The sequence below is a fragment of the Ambystoma mexicanum genome, chromosome 6q (genome assembly GCF_040938575.1).
Source record: "Ambystoma mexicanum isolate Mex_15411 chromosome 6q, UKY_AmexF1_1, whole genome shotgun sequence".
Taxonomy (NCBI): domain Eukaryota; kingdom Metazoa; phylum Chordata; class Amphibia; order Caudata; family Ambystomatidae; genus Ambystoma; species Ambystoma mexicanum.
The window spans coordinates 1,130,592,815-1,130,612,433 of record NC_090937.1 but is presented as its reverse complement, the minus strand read 5'-3'; the positions used below and the strand labels follow the sequence as shown (position 1 = coordinate 1,130,612,433).

The 19,619-nt window shown below is 47.4% G+C and overlaps 1 protein-coding gene across 3 annotated transcripts in view; it reads right to left on the bottom strand.

Moving 5' to 3' along the window:
- The window catches only part of GABRA4 (gamma-aminobutyric acid type A receptor subunit alpha4), a 654,190-nt gene that overhangs the window by 281,731 nt on the left and 352,840 nt on the right, over positions 1-19,619 (bottom strand). For all 3 annotated transcript variants that reach the window (XM_069631719.1, XM_069631718.1, XM_069631720.1), the window contains one exon: positions 17,708-17,967. In XM_069631719.1, coding sequence (XP_069487820.1) covers positions 17,708-17,967 — 260 coding nt within the window. The remainder of the gene's footprint in view (positions 1-17,707; positions 17,968-19,619) is intronic.

Sequence of the window (19,619 nt, the reverse complement as noted above, 5' to 3'; positions counted from 1 at the left end):
ACTCTACTTGATTGGTTGAACCGATGCCCAGAAGTGGGCCTAATAGCTGAGTTAGCAGGTTTCTGCAGGAGTTGTGTTAAGTTGTGGGTTGGGGTTATAAATAACCACTCAGGAGCCTTGTTAGGTTTAGGTATCTTTAGTAAGTCCACAGGAACACAGGTAAGTACATTAGGTATAATACAGGACAAGTTCATAGGTTAGAAGCATCCACCGGTCCCCCTACTCTTAGGCTTCAGATCTCAACTGACCCTCTGTGGAATTAGAGCAGCTTCACACCAAAACATTCTACAACCAACACTCTACATTCCACACTCCAAGCCCACACACACTATCATGGGATGACCAGGATAAGTAAAACCCAACACATCTCCCCCTTACATGACAACATAGAATAATGGGGAGACTGAGAAATGATGGGCACTAAACAATATAAACAGAAGGAGGATGGACACTAATCAGTTTTGGAACTAAACATTAAATGATCAAATCTACAGACATCTTCCTAGAATATACCCATCCAACAAACTATTGAAGAAAACGTTAAAAGAGTACCTCGTGCCAACTCATGGCATCGCAGAAATAGTGTGATATACACATGAAATAAACATAATCACATTGACTGCCTTTCTCCTTATATCCATATACTGAAACTTCCCTCTTTGTCTCGATATAAACTCTGGTCCTGAAGGATTTTCACTCCACTGCAGTTTCACACTTGCCGTAATACTTTCAGAGTATGTTGCAGAGTTCTGCCAGGTGTCTATTCTTTTGCTGTAGAATTCCTCAGTAATATCCAGAAATAGGGCACGTCACAAGCATGTTGAAAGGTGCTCTCTTCCAGTCTTCAATTACATTGCTGAGATGTGATGCTGTCTGCCGCAGGCTCCCGGAACGTTGGGTAAACATTCTATGCAAGCAACGATCGCCAATACCTCCTGTGACTCAGTGACGTCACCATAATGAATTGAACCAGAGCCACGGACAGAGCTCTCCGGACCAACCGTCACCCCCAGAAGTGCTGCCCGACACAATGGACCACACCAGCAATCCATAGACGCAGCTGCAGCTCGAAGAAATGCCGGGACGGTAATAGTTTTAAAACACTGCTTCAATGTTTGATGTCTCTCCGACCGCTGTTTCTACTGTTACTCATGTAATGCAGGCCACTTTTATTCATAGGTTTCCCCGACCCTTTTACGCGCTGTTACTGATGATCACTGTCGTACCATGGCCAAATCCAAATATAGCACAGCTGCACAGCGCTGCCCTTCAAAGCACTATACTAGGCTTGCCACTTGTTAGTGCAACAGGGGCACGCTTTCCTTGGGGCCGGGGGGGACGGTGGATGCCTCTGGGTCTTTGCTTCTTCCTGGTGGTTAACGTCCTTTCCACCTTTGTTTCCTGGTCCAAGTCTTTTATTGTACTCCTTGTTTCTTTTTAGTTCCTGCTTCTTCCAGTTTCCAACAATCCTCGACGCCAGTGTTACTTGATTAAGTTATATGGTTTTAGTAGGTTTGTATCAATAGGTAAGTACAATTAGGTTACAATACAGGACAAGTTCATGGTAACAGAAACATCCACCGGTCACCCTGTCCCAAGCTCACTTTCCAACTCATGTTAAGTTGTGGGTTGGGGTTATAAATAACCACTCAGGAGCCTTGTTAGGTTTAGGTATCTTTAGTAAGTGCACAGGAACACAGGTAAGTACATTAGGTATAATACAGGACAAGTTCATAGGTTAGAAGCATTAGGCTTCATATCTCAACTGACTCTCTGTGGAATTAGAGCAGCTTCACACCAAAACATTCTACAAACAACACTCTACATTCCACACTCCAAGCCCACACACACTATCATGGGATGACCAGGATAGGTAAAACCCAACAAGTTGCTAGCTACAGGGGATCAAAGTTTTGTTCTATGTGATTACAGAGAATGTATAATAGATTCTGGGTGTTGGGGGTTTTCCGGAGCCCCCTCTGGCAGTCCCCATAAGCCCCCAAGCAACATACAAGGACACAGAGACCTCTGTCTTGCTCAGGCTTCCTGGTCACACTGCCGTGGCAGGGAATGCCCCCTTTATTTATACTGCACGCGGCGGCGTGCAAAGTCACGCCACCACGTGCGCCTCCTTAAAGGGACAACGCCACACGCCTCCTTTTTCATGAGGACAAACAAACAACTTGGTTACTCTAATAAACTATCCACACAATATGGAAATCAAGAAACTTTCAAAATGTCCCCCAACACCCCTTTATTTACAGCTGCCCTGGATCCCCGCAAATAACACCATGATCCCCAGGCCAATCATGACACATGTCCCAAAACGTAATCGCTGAGATAAGTGGGTTTCCCTCGCCCAGCCCTCCGGGGTACCTCCCGCTTACCTCCAGCACGGGCAGTCCATCCGATGGCAATCCCCGGACGGGGGACGTGGGTGTTGATGATGGACCTCCTCTGTCCTCAGGTATCGCTGTTAAGTCCGTTTCACGGGGAGGCTCAGTCCTGGGGTCCCTTAGCTTCTTAAAGAAACTCACATTCCGGGTAATAGCCAACCTCCCGTCCGAGGCTGTTACCATGGACCCCTTTATGGCCACCACATCGAGCGGCTCGGGTTCGTAAGGGAGAGAGAGCTTCCCATGGGGATGCCTGTTCCTGATGAGCACCTCATCCCCCGGTTCCCGTCGCTCCGCACATTCTCTTGTTCAATACGCAGCCGCCGGTCTGTTTCCACCTGCTGGTCATCGATCACCCCTGGCTCCTTCTCCCCCACCTCGAGCAACAGTCCCCAGGGGCAGCGCTTGAAAAGGGCTTCAGCAGGTGCCACAACAGTGGACGCCTGGGGGGTGGTGCGATACACCTGCAGAAATTGGTACAGTGCTCTCTGCAGACATTGACCCTGGCCCTGGGCTATTCTGAAGGTCTTGTTCAGTGTCCTCATCAGCCTCTCTGCCTCTCCATTTACCCTTGGCCATAGCGGGGTAATCTTCCTATGCTGTACCCCGTACCCTTCCATCAGCTCCGAAAAACGCTCGCTTTGGAATGGCACCCCGTTGTCAGAGCACAATGTGTGGGGGAATCCGTGGACAGCAAACACCTTCTCGATGGCGACCACAACATGCTCAAATGCCACCAACTACACGAACTCCACCTACGGGTACCGAGAGTATTCATCCACGACCAACAGGAAGTGGGTACCGAGGGTGGTGGATCCAAAGTCTGCATGCACCACTTCCCAGGGCCACGTACCCCACGGCATCGCCTCTATAGCCGCCTCTCTTTGTAGAGAGGAGGACGTCAGACACCACACACACGTCGCCACAAAGTCATCAACCCTGCGCTCCAGTTCGGGGAACCACACCTTGAGCCACAGCCTGGCCTTGGTTTTCGCTGCGCCTTGGTGTCCATGGTGGGCCAAGGAGATCACCTCTTCGACCTTCAACTGGGGCACCACAATTCGGTCACCCCTCAGCAGGAGGCCAGAAGCCAAAAATGACAACTCCTCCCTCACCCACCAGAGCTGCTCCAGTCCGATCTTGGCCTCTTGGGTGTGCCCCGCCAGGGACTCCAGCATCGTCTTCCACGAGCCCTGCGGCATGGCCTGTTTCAGGATCCGGAAACACTCGTCCTGTGCTGCTGCTGCCTCCAGATCTTCAAGGGGCATGGCATTTGGAGTTGCCGCTTCCACCACCATGCGAACATGGTAGTCCGCCTCCTCGGCACACGTATCCGGGTCCTCCCCTCTGTGCACACCTGGATGCATGGACAGGTAGTCTGCCGCATTGTTCGCCCCTGGCCGATATACCAAGGTGACCCCATATTCTACAAGTGCCAGCATCCACCTCTCTATCCTTGCTGGTGGCTTGGATGAGGACCCCGCCAGGATTGGGAGCAGAGGCTTGTGGTCCGTTACGACCGTCACCGGGCGGCCCAGGATATAAAACCTAAAATGCCTGCAGCCCCACAGCACCGCCAGTGCCTCTTGTTCGATTTGCGAGTAGCGCTGTTTCGTGTCAGAAAGAACCTTGCTGGCGTAGGCCAACGGACGGGCACCACCGTCTCTGTCCACTTGTGTTAGTACAGCCCCCAGGCTAGCATCCATCACATGGATCGAAGAAAGCCATGGTGTCGTCAGCCGTTAATGCACTCTTGACGTCATCAAAAGCCGCTTGCTCAAGGAGGCCCCAATGCCAGCTCGTGTCCTTCTTTGTAAGGACTCTCAGGGGTTCCGACCTCGAGGCAAGATTTTGGATAAAACGGCCACAGTAGGTCACCATGCCAAGAAAACTCCTCACATCAGACACCGATTCTGGTGGTTGTGCTTTCTTGATGTCCTGGACCTTCCTTGGATCTGGCGACACGCCCCCCTCCTTGAAAACAAATCCAAAGAACTCAATGGAAGGGCAAAGAATTTCACACTTCTCCCTGTGGAGGGTGAGGCCAAGCGAATGTAGTCTTTAAAATGTCCTTGCTAGCCTGCGCAGGTGGTCGACCTCGGTCCTGGCAAACACTAGGATATCATCGCTAATTTTTAAGACACCCTCCAGATCAGCGAGGGTGCCCCAGATGATATTCTGAAATACCTCAGCCGCAGATGACACATCAAAACTGAGTCTTTTGTAGCGGTAGAGCCCCCGGTGGGTGATAAATGTCGTAATGTACCTTGATTCGGGGTGTAAAACCACCTGATGGTAGCCGGCCCGGAGATCCAGTTTTGAGAAAAACTGGGCACCCTGCACCTCGGAAATTATGTCGTTGATCGTTGGAGTGAGGTGTCTCTCTCTTTTGATGGCTTTGTTGGGCAGCCTCATGTCGACACAAATGCGGACGGAATCAGGTTGCTTTGGCTTTCTTGCCACCACAATCGGGGAGACGCACGGAGTTGGACCCTCCACCTTCTCGATTATGTCCAAATTCATGAGGTTGTCCAGCTCTTTATCCACCTGTTCCTGAAGGTGAAAAGGCACCCTCCGGTGTTTGAGGGCAATGGGTTGCACATACTCATCTATGTGGAACCTCACAGGGTCGCCAGCCATCTGTCCAATTCCGTTGAATAGAGCAGCATACTTGTCCAGGAGGTCATTGATGTCCTCCAGATACACAGAATATGCAAAGCTGACAATGCCAAGGGCCTCCGCTGCAGCACAGCTTAGAAGAGTGTTTGTGCTCACCGACGTTACATAGAAGCGTGCAGTGATCTGTGAGCCATCATGCTCCACCTTGGCTACAAAAGCACCATCCAGCGTGAGAGGTTCCATCCCTCCAAAAGCAATGATGCGGGCCCTTGGGCTGACTAGTTTGGGAGGCGTGATCATTGCATCATAATGTCCACGGGCCATCACATTGACTGATGCACCCGTGTCCACGAGGACTTGGACCGGCGACTTGTTGACCTTGACTATACACCTTGGCTGTCGCCTGGCCTTGGATTGGAGAGCTCCCACACTCGATACAAAGAAAATATTCTCCTCTTCTTCCTCCTCCTCTTCTTCCCCTGGGGGAACTTCTTCGCTTTGGCCCACCTGGGCAACATTCGATGGGCGACTTTGGTGAAGAATCCCAGACCGAACCGGACCTCTGGGCACCATCACAGGCAAGGCTGCCTTGCACACCCGGGAGAAGTGATCCGCCAGGCCACACCTACCGCATGTTTTGCCAGCTGCAGGACACTCAGCAGGGTGGGGTAGGTCATACCCGCACTTCTGGCATGACTCGCCAGCTCTTCCACCTCTGTCACTTAAGCCAGATCCAGCTCTACTGGTGCCTCTGCCACCTCGCCACATGGCGCATACCTCCTCAGTCTTGACCGGACGTGTGCCAGCTTCAATTCAGAACGCCCGGGACTCGTACACTTTGTAGCAGCGTCCAAGCTCAAGGATGCGGGCAAGCGTGGTGCCTGGCTCCCTCAGCTCCTGCCGTCTTAACTTGCCCAAAAAACACGCCTGTATGAGCATCGTGCGAATCATATCATCCGCATCACCCCAGGCACATGCCAGCGACAAGCGCCTAAGGAGGCCGTAAAAAGTGTCTAAAGTCTCATCCTCCTTCTGCTTTGCAGACAACATCACACATTTTTCATAGTCTGAATTGGTAAGGGGCAGAAAATGAGCCTGAAGGGCAGTCTTTGCAGCCGCATAGGAACCATCACCCAGCGGCAATGACTCAAAGATCTCCTGGACGGCAGGTCCTGCCGAGTACAGCATGGTGGCCAACTTGCTGTCATCGTCCGTCTCCATAGTGGCCCTGAAATACATGTCGAGGGGGTCCACCCACTTCTTCCATCTTGGCCCCAAACTGGATGCCGGGCCAGAGACATCGAACTCAGGAATGGGCTCCAAAGCCGCTGGGGCCCGTGCTTGAGCCATGATGGGAGGTGGCGGCTGAACAACTGGTTGCACCACTTGTGGGGACTGAGGCTGATGAACCTGAGGCACTGCTGGGGCTTGAGGCTGCGCCGAAAGTTGGAGCTGGGCTGGAGGCTGCTGCTGGTTCGCAGGCTGCCCACTGTCCTCGTCTTCAGATCCGTTCATGGGTTAGAGCGCACAGGCACCCCCAAGATCTACGGGGCCACAACTCACCCCCACCACCACAACACAGTCTTGGCACCCACACCAGGAATGCAGATGTCCAACCTGGCAGTGATGATCAGCGATGGTAGAGACACAGAAAAACTCCCTGCACAGACACAGTCAGCCAGGCATGATGATGAAGAGGATGATAAGATGCAGAAGTCCACAGCTGCAGCAGCCTGGAATGATGATGAAGAGGATGATGAAGACAAAAGTCCTCAGCTGCCCAGCTGATTGGGTAAGTCCAGGTGCTCCAAAAATTGAGCAAAGGAGATAATGGGCTAAGCAGGGCTAGCCAGGTTAGCCCTTCACCTCGCTTACACTCGACGTAGGAAGCTCAGAAATCAGGTAAAATCCAAACTTCTGGCATATAAATGCAGGTATGACTGCCTGCTAGTAGTGAGTCCAAAAATTAGACCTGGATGCCTCTCACCGTTCACCCTAGAGCTCGGCGAGTATCCACGGCCGAAAATCTAAAATGGCCACAAGCCGGGTGGTTGATGCACATCTCACGGCATGAAATGAAATGCAATTAAGATTCCGCTCCGGGGAAAAGAAATTGAAGTTTCTATCACCGCCGGGCCCAGGCATCATCCCCACACTGTTGGGGGTTTTCCAGAGCCCCCTCTGCAGTCCCCGTAAGCCCCCAAGCAACATTCAAGGACACAGAGACCTCCGTCTTGCTCGGGCTTCCCGGTCACACTGCTGCGGCCGGGAACGCCTCCTTTATTTATACTGCTCGGATTTGGAAGTATTAATCTTGTAGCCTGAGTGTGTAGTGAATTTGGTGATCACCGTTAAAATGGGGGATAGTTTATTTTCTGGTTCCCGAACATATAGTAGTGCATCGTCTGCATACAATGAGATGGCTTGGTATACCCCGGCCATTTTTATACCCCTAAGGTCTTGTTCAGCTCTGACTGCAGCCGCCACTGGTTTGATGGTGAGGGCAAAAAGGATGCCTCGTTCCCCTGCATAGAGTAAATTGATTGGATAGGGTACGATTGGTTAAAACTCTGGCCTTGGGAGAGGAGTAGAGAAGTTTGACACAACCTATCAGATAAGGGCCAAATCCGAATTTATGAAGAACCTCAAACATGTAAAGCCACAATACTGAATCGAACGTTTTTTCGGCGTCAAGTGAAACGGCTGCCGCTTGTGCCTCTGGTTTGATCTGTGCTAGAACACTGAAAAGTCTGCGCAGGTTCAGGGCCGTTGATCTCGTAGGGATAAATCCGCATTGGTCGAGATGGATTAAGATGGTCATTTTGGGGAGCAGTCTAGTGGCCAGCACCTTCGCGTAAATCTTGGCATCCGTGTTAATCAGGGACAAGGGACGGTAGGAGGAGCGTTCATGTGCCGGGCGTCTGGGTTTCAATAGCACCGTAATGACTGCATCTGACATGGACTCAGGGAATGAACCAGCGTTCATAGCCTCTTCCCAAACAAGGGACAATATTGGGGCGAGTATCGGAGAGCATGCCTTATACAGGTCGGCGTATAGACCGTCCGGCCCTGGAGTTTTACCCACTGCTAGTGCTTTGATCGCTTCAGCAATTTCCTCGGGTGTCATGGGTTGTTCAGGGGACCAGTTGTCTTCTAAAGTTAGACTAGGGAGGGAAATCTTACAAAAATCTTTACGTTGTCTTGTGTGGATCTATCGTGGTTGGCGTACAGATTAATGTAATAGTCTGTGAACTCAGAGTTTATTTCATCCTCCCGGTGCACAGCTGTTCCCCCATCTGTTAGAATACTTGCAATAGGGGTGTGGGTGTGGTCATTGTGAAGTATACGGGCCAGGTGGTGATCCGCCCTGTTGCCCTACCCGTATTTGCATGCCCTGGACGGGATGGTCATGTATTGTTGTTCTTTGGTGGGCAGTCCGTTAAAGGTTTGGAGGTGTAGAATATAGAAAATACGTTTGTCATGGGTCCTACTATAGGCAGATTCGAGCGATTGCAGGATTGATTCTGTGTTGCCCAAGTTGGTTCTAATGGTTCTGAGGAGACCAGACGTCTTGGACATAAGGTTGCCTCGTACCTACACCTTAAATGTTTCCCAGATGGAAGCCCAGCTGCCCACAGAGCCCTTATTTAGCTGGAAGAATTCTTCCGTCTCAGTATATAGAGCCTCCACCACATTCGGGTCCTTCAATATATTGGGGGGCATCCTCCATCGCTTTGCAGAGCGGCGGATGTCGGGAAGCAGTATATCTAGAGTGGCGGGGGAATGGTCCGAGAGTGTGCGCGGAAGAATATCACAGCATTTGATGGATTTGATGAGGGGGGATGAGATGAGCCAGTAGTCTATTCTGGATTCAGAATCATGGACCGAGGAATAAAAGGTGTATTTTCTATCTGTGGGGTGGGTCCCTCTCCACGCATCGGACAAAGCAAGTTCCTCCTGGGCTCGGTGTATAATGTTGGCTGTTTTAGTAAGGGCTCTAGGTTTATTTGAGGACCTATCTAACGTAATGTCGAGGATAGTGTTAAGGTCTCCTCCCCACAATACCCAGGCTTCCGTTGTAGGGCCTACCTCTGCAAGGAGGTGCGTGTAGAATCCTGGCTCATCTAGGTTTGGACCATATGTATTAACCAATATACATTTTCTGCCAGCCACGGTGTCCCAGACCACAGCATATCTGTCCTGTGGATCGATAATACTTTTCTCGGTGAAGAACCCCAGTGAAGGGTGTATTAGCGTGATGACGCCTCTATTTTGGGAGGAGTATTCCGTGTAATACCTATTTTTTCCCCACTGTCGCACGATACTTTCGTTGGTGGATTTTAATGCATGAGTCACTTGGAGCATAGCGATATGTGGGTGATGTCTCTTAATGAAAGCGCCTAGTTTGCTGGCTTTCGCCCTGTTGTTTAACCCCCGGATATTCCATGTGAACAGTTTTAGTTTAAACCCCCCGAGTGTATTGGTTTTATGTGCCATTTCCGTGTGTCATACAAGAGCTTGGGAGAGTGGGTTTTCTCGTAGTGGAGGACAGCAAGTGAAACCGTGAGTGCAATTTTACCCATGGTTAAGCAAACTGAACATTGTGCCTGGTGCCCAACAGGGGCTATCTGCAGCATTAACATAGTGTTCAAACAGTGGAACAGTCCCCTGTTGCCCGTACCCACCCCCTCCCACACCATTGTGCCCAACTTGATGATGAACCCTTTTAACTAACTTGTGGATGTTCCCAAAGAAGGGGACGAGTGCAGCAACTCTGCTTCGAGGTCGGGCGCATCTCATCCGGCATTGTTAAAGGATGGAGGGCAGGGGAGTTCTCCCTGCTTCATCCTGTTTCCAGCATTCACAGTGACCAGCATAGACCAGCCCTGAATGCGGCTGGGACCAATGAGTAGGAAAACAAGTTATATAGGTTGTTGCAAGTCGTTCTGGTCAAGTTTCCGTCTCCCGGGCGGGAGGGGTATCGAGGCTTCCATGTAGGCCAAAGCTGTGGCAGGAGATTCGAAAAAGTGTGCTCTTCCAGCATGTTGTATACAAAGTTTTGCCGGAAAGAGAAGGGCGTAGGGGACCTGTCTCAATCGTAGCTGGCGCTTGACAGCTTCGTAGGATGGTCTTTGAGTCTGGACACCTGCGGAGAAGTCCTGGTATACATGGATGCTGTCTGTTACCAAACCTCAGGGGTCCTTTCTCTCTCGCCAGTTTGAGGATGGCGTCCCTGCCCCTGTAGTTCAACAGTTTGGCAATCACTGTGCGGGGAGGAGCCCCTGGTCTGGGTGGCGGAGCGAGGGAGCGATGTGCCCGCTCGACGAGGAACTGGGGTGAGAGTGCCTCCTCCCCGAGGACAGATTTCAAAAGGTCTTCGATTCGGGACTCCATCGGACCTTTGCAGGATGTTGTTCCGTCTGGATTGGGATCCCAAATCGTTGCATTTATCGCAGAGTTTATTCATTTCCCCTCTAAGGAGTGCGATGTCCTGGGTGTTTTGCCGAGTAGACTCCTCATTCGTGCCAATTCTGCTTTCAGCTTCTGTGATTCTGGCACTTTCCTTGTCTAGGCGAGTTTTTAGGGAACCAATCGTGCAGACAATGTCATCAAGTTTGACATTAAGGCAAGGAATCTATTTTGAACTGCAGTCAGCAGGTGATCAAATTTCGTATCTTCTGCATTTAGGGGTGAGGCTGGAGATTGAGGATCCGGGCATTCAGGAGATGATTGCGAGCTAGTAAAGGAGTCCATCGGCCGCGTCTTCCTGGTTTTGCACGCATTTTTTCCAGGCATTGTGGAGGTGGAGATACGGCCTGGGCCTGATGGGATGAGAGGGGCGCGTGTTAAAGTGTGGTGGAGGACGGCTCAGGAGAGCGCAAGGTCCGCAGGGATCCCGGTGCACCCGAAACATCGATTGTTCCAAGATGGCGTGCTCCATGGCGTAAGCGGGGCGATGACCCCCAGAGCTGACAGGCGTGAATTTTCACAGTGTAATTTGATGGTAGAAGCTCCGAGCTAGATGAAGGGGAGCACAGGGTGACCCGGGGGGACACCAGCCGTGTCCGTCAGGGGCAGCCCCAGGATATGTTTGATCCGGGTCAGAGAGCCCCACACGTTCTTTGCGCCCAGCCGCCACGCCAGCCCAGTCTCACGCAGCTCTCATCTCTGGGACGAGGAATGGGAACATCCAATCCAGGCCACCGGGTGACCACGCCAGCCACAGGCGCGACCAAGCGAAGGGCCCGGAAGCAGGCAGCCAGGCTCCGAGGAGGCCCAGGGCACAGCAACGAGGGTCCGGGAGCACCTTCCTCAGTAGGAGGGAAGTTGCAGGGCGCCCTATGCCGGGCAGAGCACAGTATGCCCAGAGATTGTGTGGCGCGAAGTATCGTGGCCGCAGTCCGCTGGTCTCGCTCCACCCACTGTGAGGCCCGGTTTAAGAGGGAGCCGCGGCGTCCTCGTAGATTCTTGTGGAGCTGTGAAGCGACTCCGGCCCGTGTCTTTAAGGTCCACCAGGGTTCCCAGGATTGGGAAGTCTGTTTTCGGTCAGGATTTCGCCTGCAAGGTCAGGATGTTCTCCGGGAACAGCACTGGTAGCTTACGAGGTTCAATGCAGTCTGGAATAATCCTGATAATTCGATCAGGATTCATGCCTGAGAGGAGATCCTCATTCAAGTGGCCATCTTGTTGCGCAGCAGCGACCCCTTCCTATACAAGTCTATGTTTGAATGACAGTGACCCAGTTAATAGTGGTGGCAGGGTTTCAATGCAAGACTCCAGTTCACATCACCTTTGAGTTGTCTACAGGCTTTCATCTGACAAAAAATAATGTGTTTTCTAGAAATAACGTGACCAAATTATTATTGACTGATAATGTGAGGATTTTAACAATGACCGCTCTTGGTGTCTCTCATTTTTATTGTAGTTCCCTGAAATGTCTGTCTCTTGGTTTGTCTCTTGTGCTAGTACTCTGAAATATTTATGCCTGATTTATGTCTGCCTGAAGTTCCACTTTCAGCTCTGCGAAGACATCTGGAAACAAATGGATCTCACAATGCTTTAACTCTATTGTAGAGCCTTATTCTGCCTAATTCTGGATTACTTTGCGGAGGTGTTGTCTCAGGGATTCAAAATGTAGGTGTACTGAATTCATTTTGTCCGTCAAATACTTTACCCCAACTGTAATGCAGCAACCAACATGACCATGTGAACGAATCAGTCAGCAGGATAGGCCGTCTCTTCTGCTACTTTCTTAAATTGTTCATTAGACTTGGCAAATGCATGCAGTCTTGTCACCATGCATCAAGTGATTACAGGGCATACACAACCAAGGACTTTTAAGCACTGACATAATCCATAGTTCACACTGTGATTGTGACACCATTCGATCTGAATTCATATGAGATGCCAGTTCTCTAACAGGCAAATCTTCCTGTGAAGTATCTCCACCCAGTTCTCTCTATATTGTCTTTAATTGCGTTACCATGTCGACAGAGAGCAACCGGATCTGCCGGGAAGTAAAATCACATCCTGAACCTTTATTCTGTAATAAGGCAGCTCTGTTCTCTGCTAGGATTCCTGCAACCATTGTTGTTTCATAGGCTTTTCCAGATCACTTATAGTTTTGGGAATGGCAGCATCTCCTACTGCTGAGGTTTCTGGAGGGGAGATAATCCTCGCATTGGGGCTTCTACCCAAAAGCAGAGCTCAGCTTTTAAACTTGAGTCTGTCTTTTCTATAGTATTCAACCTTCGCTCTGGGGGGCAGACAGGTCCTTTAACAGCCTGTCAGCCCTAGCTCAGATCGGCCTGAGCGAAACAAGGGCCTCGGCAAGGGCTGTGGGCCATTCAAGGCCATATCCGTCCCCTGGGGTCTATCCAGGGTGCAAATGTTTGTTTGTTTCCTCAGGAGATTGGCGTCACTTGCACAGCCAATATCCCGAGGGAAAAAACAAAGGAGAAAATTATGCCCACAGACATAGGGAAAAGGGACTAATTCCTTTTTCCATGTCTATGGTGGTGGCTGGGAGACGGAAGAAGCGCCAGGAGCAGAGCACAAAGCTCAGTTCCTGCAGGTGAGTGTGGAGGGAGGGAGTGGGGAAGGGTTATGGTTTTATTTTAGGGGATGGGACCTGGGGAGGCAACCGGAAGAGATGCCCTGTTGGCTCCCCACATTCAAGCTTGAAATGTTTTGTCACAGCAGAGGTGGTGATTATTGATTTGAACCCAGAAAAGACAGGTTCTCATTGAATAAACTGCCTTCCCCAGGTGTGAATGGTGCTTTTGGGGAAAAATTGAGCAGTCAAAGACCATGTTGGCTCCTAAAATGAGGCCTGTCAAGTTGATCGAAGTACTCCAGTCTTTAAGAAGAAGTTGTATCTTCAAGTGGGCAATGAAAGGGCCCCAGCTTTCTGCTGAGTTACCTGATATATTTGCACATTGAATGTAATCATCTTCTACTTTCTCTAAGCCAATTATTGTTTTGCACCCAGATAAATTATTTCTGAGAGTTATGGGTAATACCATCTGGGTGATTCCATCTGTCAATTTATGACCATGAAGCCAACCCTGCAGCAAGTTATGGAGTCAAGATAAATGCAAACCTCTTTCTTTTGCCACTTTTACAATGTTGCAATTTAGATTAATAATGGTGCTCATCTCTAATGCGTAAGGTCCACTTGGACCTTACGTCCAGCATCTAGATATTCTGGAGAGGGTGGGAGGGTCCAGATTAAAAGCAGAGCTCCAAAATCTTCAGCTGTACCAAACGTTCTCTTTTCTTGCGGGTTTCCATCTTCAGAGTTGATTATAAGAAGGTAAGAACTGCAGAAGATCTGATTTGTCTAGGAATAGTAGTCTAGGTTTTCATAATATGTTTAAAGCCTTCCTACCACCAGGAGCAGACATATGAAAAGGTCTGGAGAATAACTTTCTCTGAGTTTGTCCTTTTTTAGAAACCCTATAGCTCAAACACATCTTAATACAACAGCTTCATGAATTAGTAATGCTATGTGATGCCAAGACTGGCACTATTTCAGAACTTCTATGTCCCCACACACTTGCCAACCAGGGTGTCCCACATGTCCTTTTTTTATGAGAAGAGATTCCTGTTACATGGATCCCCATTCTGGATTAGATTACTTCCATTTGTGACACCATGGGATGCACAGGTGCCATACAGAGGCCAAGCAATGTCTCTTGTGCAACTGCTGCCACAGCTGTTGGAGTTCCAAAGAGCTGTTCACTGAGGTGTTCCATTAGGTCTTTGATTTGTTTGAGACCATACTCCATTGAGGCTTACACATCTTGTACAGTTCATCCCCTTTAGAATATATAGAAAGACTGGAGGTGCCCCAACAACCAATGTATCTTTGCATTACTCTTGGTGGGTGGGAGAGGGACATTCTCCAGCTTCAACAACTTCAAATATTCTGTATTTGTTTGAAATAAGGATGAACATAGTGAAAATGTGTGGTTTTAAAACGTATTCAAGTAACTGGTTGCAAAGGTTGAAAGGTCTTTTGAAAATGTTAATATTCCAACTGGAGAATGTTTTATAAGTAAACCTATGCTTTTTAATATACATTTTCAAGTTACCTTTAAGTACTAAAACATTTTGATCTTTTTAACAATCCAGTTTGACAATGTTAACAAATTGAATACTGCTTTAACTGTGCACATCAATCCAAATATTTAAAAAATAAATCAAATAATGTGCATATTAAAATATACTAAACGTACATGTATATTTTGCTTGTGTAGTCTAACTGTTCACAATATCCTAAACTACAGTTTTAACCACTCTCTTTGGGAAATGTAAAACTACTTTAAAAACCGAAATGTTTTATAGTCATATCTAAAGTGTTATTGAGAAAAAACATGTCTATATTTACAAAATGGTCTAACCATATTTCACAACTCCTAAATTAACTATGCAATTTCGTTTCATTACTGAAATTAATTATTACTTTAAAAAAATCTTAAAGGCAATTGGTAAGTGTTTAACCAAGAATGCTGACTTTACAAAACAACAAACCTCTCTAACAGGGCTATTTTAGATATTTTTAACTAACAATTACATTGCTTTAGAACTCCTAATGGACTTGAATAACTACTTCTAACCTCAAATGTTCTCAAGAACCTGTAATGCTGCTTAAGTAGTAATTCCAATTAAAAATGGAATTACATGACTACCCAACAGTTTTAACTATTTACAGCTGTGTAAAATATCTTAAAAATGTTTTAAAATGTTTCAGGTAAGAACCTTTTAAAAATCATAGAATTATTTTATAACTCTTATAAAGTATACAAAATGAGAAAGAACTCCTAAAATTGATAACAAAATAAATGTTACTTTAAAGTAATCCTAGCAGAATAATTAACCAACTTCACTGTTGACATCCTAACGCAAGTGTTAACTAATTTCAATTATTTCAACGTCTTACATTTGACATTTTAGGAAACTACACAAAATACATGGACATGGTTTAACAACAAAATGAAATCCCTAATGATCATTTGCATATTGTAACTGAAGTTAACTCAATTTACATGCAAAAAATGTGACAGTGATCGACTAGCCCTTGTGGAACACCAAACTAGACACACCTCTCTTCTTGACATGTATCTACATATTCAAATTACAGGGTGGAAATCATTCCTGGGGCATCAGCCTGATTAAAATATTTTTGTGTGAAAAATAGAAATTGCACATGTAATAACCAAAGGTCAAGTGACACATCATCATTTCCTCTACCAGGCGAGTCAACCACAAGCAGAGAAACCTTATCACGTAGGAATCAATTCCTTAGGATGTACAAAATAAAATAATATGAGTTCACAAACAAACTGGTGTATGTTTTCTTTAATGACAAAGGGGTCTGTTAGTAGTTCATTGAATAAAGTCTGTGCACAATGTTACTTTAATACCACTGACACCTTTGCTCCTCATGTAAACCTATTCATATCTGGTATCACCACACTCAAGGTATCCATTAAAATACATTTCTGGTAACACCTCTATGTGTGTACAATCAATATCGAAAAAATCAAATGCTCAGACATTTCAAACAAAAAACAAGTTCCCTATCATTAGGTATACATGAATCCACTTCTGAAATACTGGATAGATCCATTCCTTATTCTGTTTGCCAGCATGCATGCAAAAGGGAATCGCAGAGTGATTCAGCAGAGTTATCCAGCAGCGGGATACAACTCATTGGCACATGCATCATCAGATGGACAGGATGCAACCTCCACATATGTGGCACTTTCTTTGTGATGCCACCTTGGAGCAAAGCATTTCCTTAGTCATATTGCAACTGCCTAAATGGTTGCCTCTCTACCACCAAGGGCAAACTCATAAGGAAGGCCAGAAGGATCGCCAGAGGCTTTAAGGACAAGTTTACTATGGTTATGGGTGAGCAAGAACCAAGACAGTGGGATAATGCTGGCACCAGTTAACACTATCGATGGTTAACAGTAGCCCACACCACCCCCTTACCCAGAGTCCTCCTCTCTCTGTCCCTTCCTAATTCACTGCTTTATGGCATAGCAAAGGGGCGATTCTCCAGGGTTGGCCATGTGCAACACCTCTGTTTTTTTGCTGCTGCTCAGTGCATCTGCAATCAAGGTAATGTCACCCCATTCACCAGCCTCAAGTGACCTACGTATCCCATCCCATTCCAGACACTCTGGAAGCCCTAGATCATAGATCACGAGGCGGGGACCCCTGAGTAGGAATTAGTGCCATCAGTTTCCTTTATTTAGAACGATACCTCTTGCCAGCCACTACTTGTCAACAGGGTAAGACACGTCAGGTCATACATATCATACAGAATGGAACTGTGATAAACAAGTTGAATTCTATCATTCAGACACTGCATGGAACACACAATTATGCAGAGTTTATCATTGAAAACAAAGCAATCATTAACTGAACTATCCACGATAATACCAGAGACAATTAGATATATAGAATAAAGCTGAAATGATGATCATAATTCGAAAAAGACATGTTGTATTCCAATGACCTGATTTGGAGATGCAATAGTGAGCTTCCACTGAATGTGTGTGCCTATTCACGATCCCAAACACAGATTCTAGGAGAACTTTGTTCGTATCAGTAAAGGTACAACATGGCTCAGGAGTGTAGGAATGGATGTGTAATCAACAGAGAAATGTATGCATGTGTTTTTGATATTGATATTTTATGTGTATCACGCTCATACTCACGTGTTTTACTTATTATATATCGTCCTTCAGGATTTTTGCTCTGCTTCTTTCTCCGTGGGTTGATCATCAATTGTCAAAGACGCATTTATAGTAAGTGATTTGCAGCAGGCTATTTACTACATCCTCATATCCCAATGTCCCATGCAGTGACCTCTCAATGACTGTCTGAGCAGTGCAGGTTGGGACACCAAACCCAATAAACCCACAGAAACAGAGGGAGGGTGTGCACCGTTGAGGCAAATAGCAGTGTAGAAATACATCTCTACATCTGAATCCAATGTGTGCCTAGGGCAAAATCCCACCCCAATCATGACATTATATTATATTATTTACTACCTATGCCCCATCAACACCATGATGCTGAACAGTGCTCCCCGGCCGGCGCTCGGCCAGAGTACGAATATTACTTCATAGTAACATAACACATTTCCAAAAAGAGTTGAAATTAAAAATGCATACCAAATATTGCTCTTCTGTACACTTTTCATTTATTGTTGAACTAGCTGGAAACACCGGCGGTGGTTTTGGCACTTTCTTTTTTGCTTTTTCCATTTGAATGTTTGTAAAATAGTTGACAGCTGCAAACTCGATAAGTGCAGAAAACACAAATGCGAAGCAGACAGCAATAAACCAGTCCATGGCTGTAGCATAAGATACCTTTGGCAAGGAATGTCGTGCACTTATGCTCAATGTTGTCATTGTCAATACAGTTGTTATGCCTGCAAAGCAAACATTGGAAAACAATTAAGCACAATAGAAAACATCACATTTGAGAAAGCTCTTTTGTAGCTCTTTTTAATTTGGCAGAGGGAATTCAATAATGAGGGATTCAGGAAAGCACTAAGGGGGGTAGGCTCATTCTGTACAGGGGCGTATCGTAAATGCCTTGCAAAAGGCTTTTATGCATTCCATTCATGTCACACCACATTTTCAATCATTTGTATGGTGGAGAGAAGGGGTAGAATGGAACTTGCTCTCCTTCCTCTCCACCATAAAAATGCCCCATCATTGGCGCTGGCATGCATTTTCATGCCAGGGTAAATGCTGGGGATCCTTATGGAGCCTGCAGGAGGGTTTATGTGCCAGCATAAAGCAGACGGACTCCAGATGGATCCATTGAAAATGCTGCCTGTCATGCATCACATGTCAAGCAATGTTTACAATTAATGCTGCCTACCATGTGTGCATGTCAGGGAGTGTTTACAATGAACATAATTGATGCCTACCATCTGTGTCTTGCAGATGAGGAATCCCGTTATTATTTTCATCCTCACTCTGTTAAAAGGTTGGCAACAGTGGGCCCAGAAAAGATGCTAGGAGATACTACTCATTTCCCTTTATCCCACCACTGGGTGGCATCTCTGCAGCCTCTACATCACAGCCAAACTCTTCAAAATCTGCAAGGATCTGGCCAATCCTACTGCAGTCTCCACCTCTCCTGTTGCTTCTCAGGCCCTCTGCATGGCTCTGACTTCTCACTTCACCACTAAAACTCAGGACATTCTATCCTCTCTCGTCTCTTCCTCACCCTCTACCTCTCTCAGCCCCCTCTGGCTGCCTCTCCCTCTCCTCATCCTTTCTTCTATTTCTCTTCAATCACACCTGACGATGTTTCTAGTCAAGTCAGATCTATTAAAGTATCATCCAAACAGGTGCTACCTTGCTCCTACAGAACCATCAAGGACCACATCATCACCCTTGCTCCAGTCTTGGCTGATCTCTGCAATCACTCTTTTGTCACTGGAACGTTCTCCTCCCCCTAAATTGTTCCCTTGCGCACTTCGTCCTGAGAAAAACCTTCTGCCGATCTTTCCTTTCCTGTAAACTACTGCCCGAGCTCTATCACTTCTTACCTGGGCAAACTGCTGGAAAAGATGGCCATCTCCCAGCTTGCTCTCCATACTGAATCTGTTGGTTGTCTCCATGACCATCAGTATGGCTTCAGAGCAGTTAGAGGCACGGAAGCTGCTCTCCTGACCAGGAAGATATGCTCACTAATCTGAACTCTAGCCTTCCTTCTGTCCTCATCCTCCTTGATATTTCCTCTGCTATCGACATGGTCAATCATGCCATCCTGATCAATCTTCTACATAAGAACCTGGGCATCACGGATCAGCCCTGGCTTATTTGCCTCCTTCTTCCTGGACCGACCGTCCCAGGTCCAACTTGGGTATCTTGTCTCCACCACCTCGCTCCACATGTGACTTCTCACCCTGGCATTTTAACGTCTACGTGGCCCCTTTGGCCCACCTCATCTCTACCTTCTCCTATTACTTTTAGTGTGATGCAGTTGACACTCAGCTCTCCTTCAGGCTCCCCTCAGCCTCCTCTACTCTCTAGCTGATTCCTGAATGTCTATCTGCGATTCCGG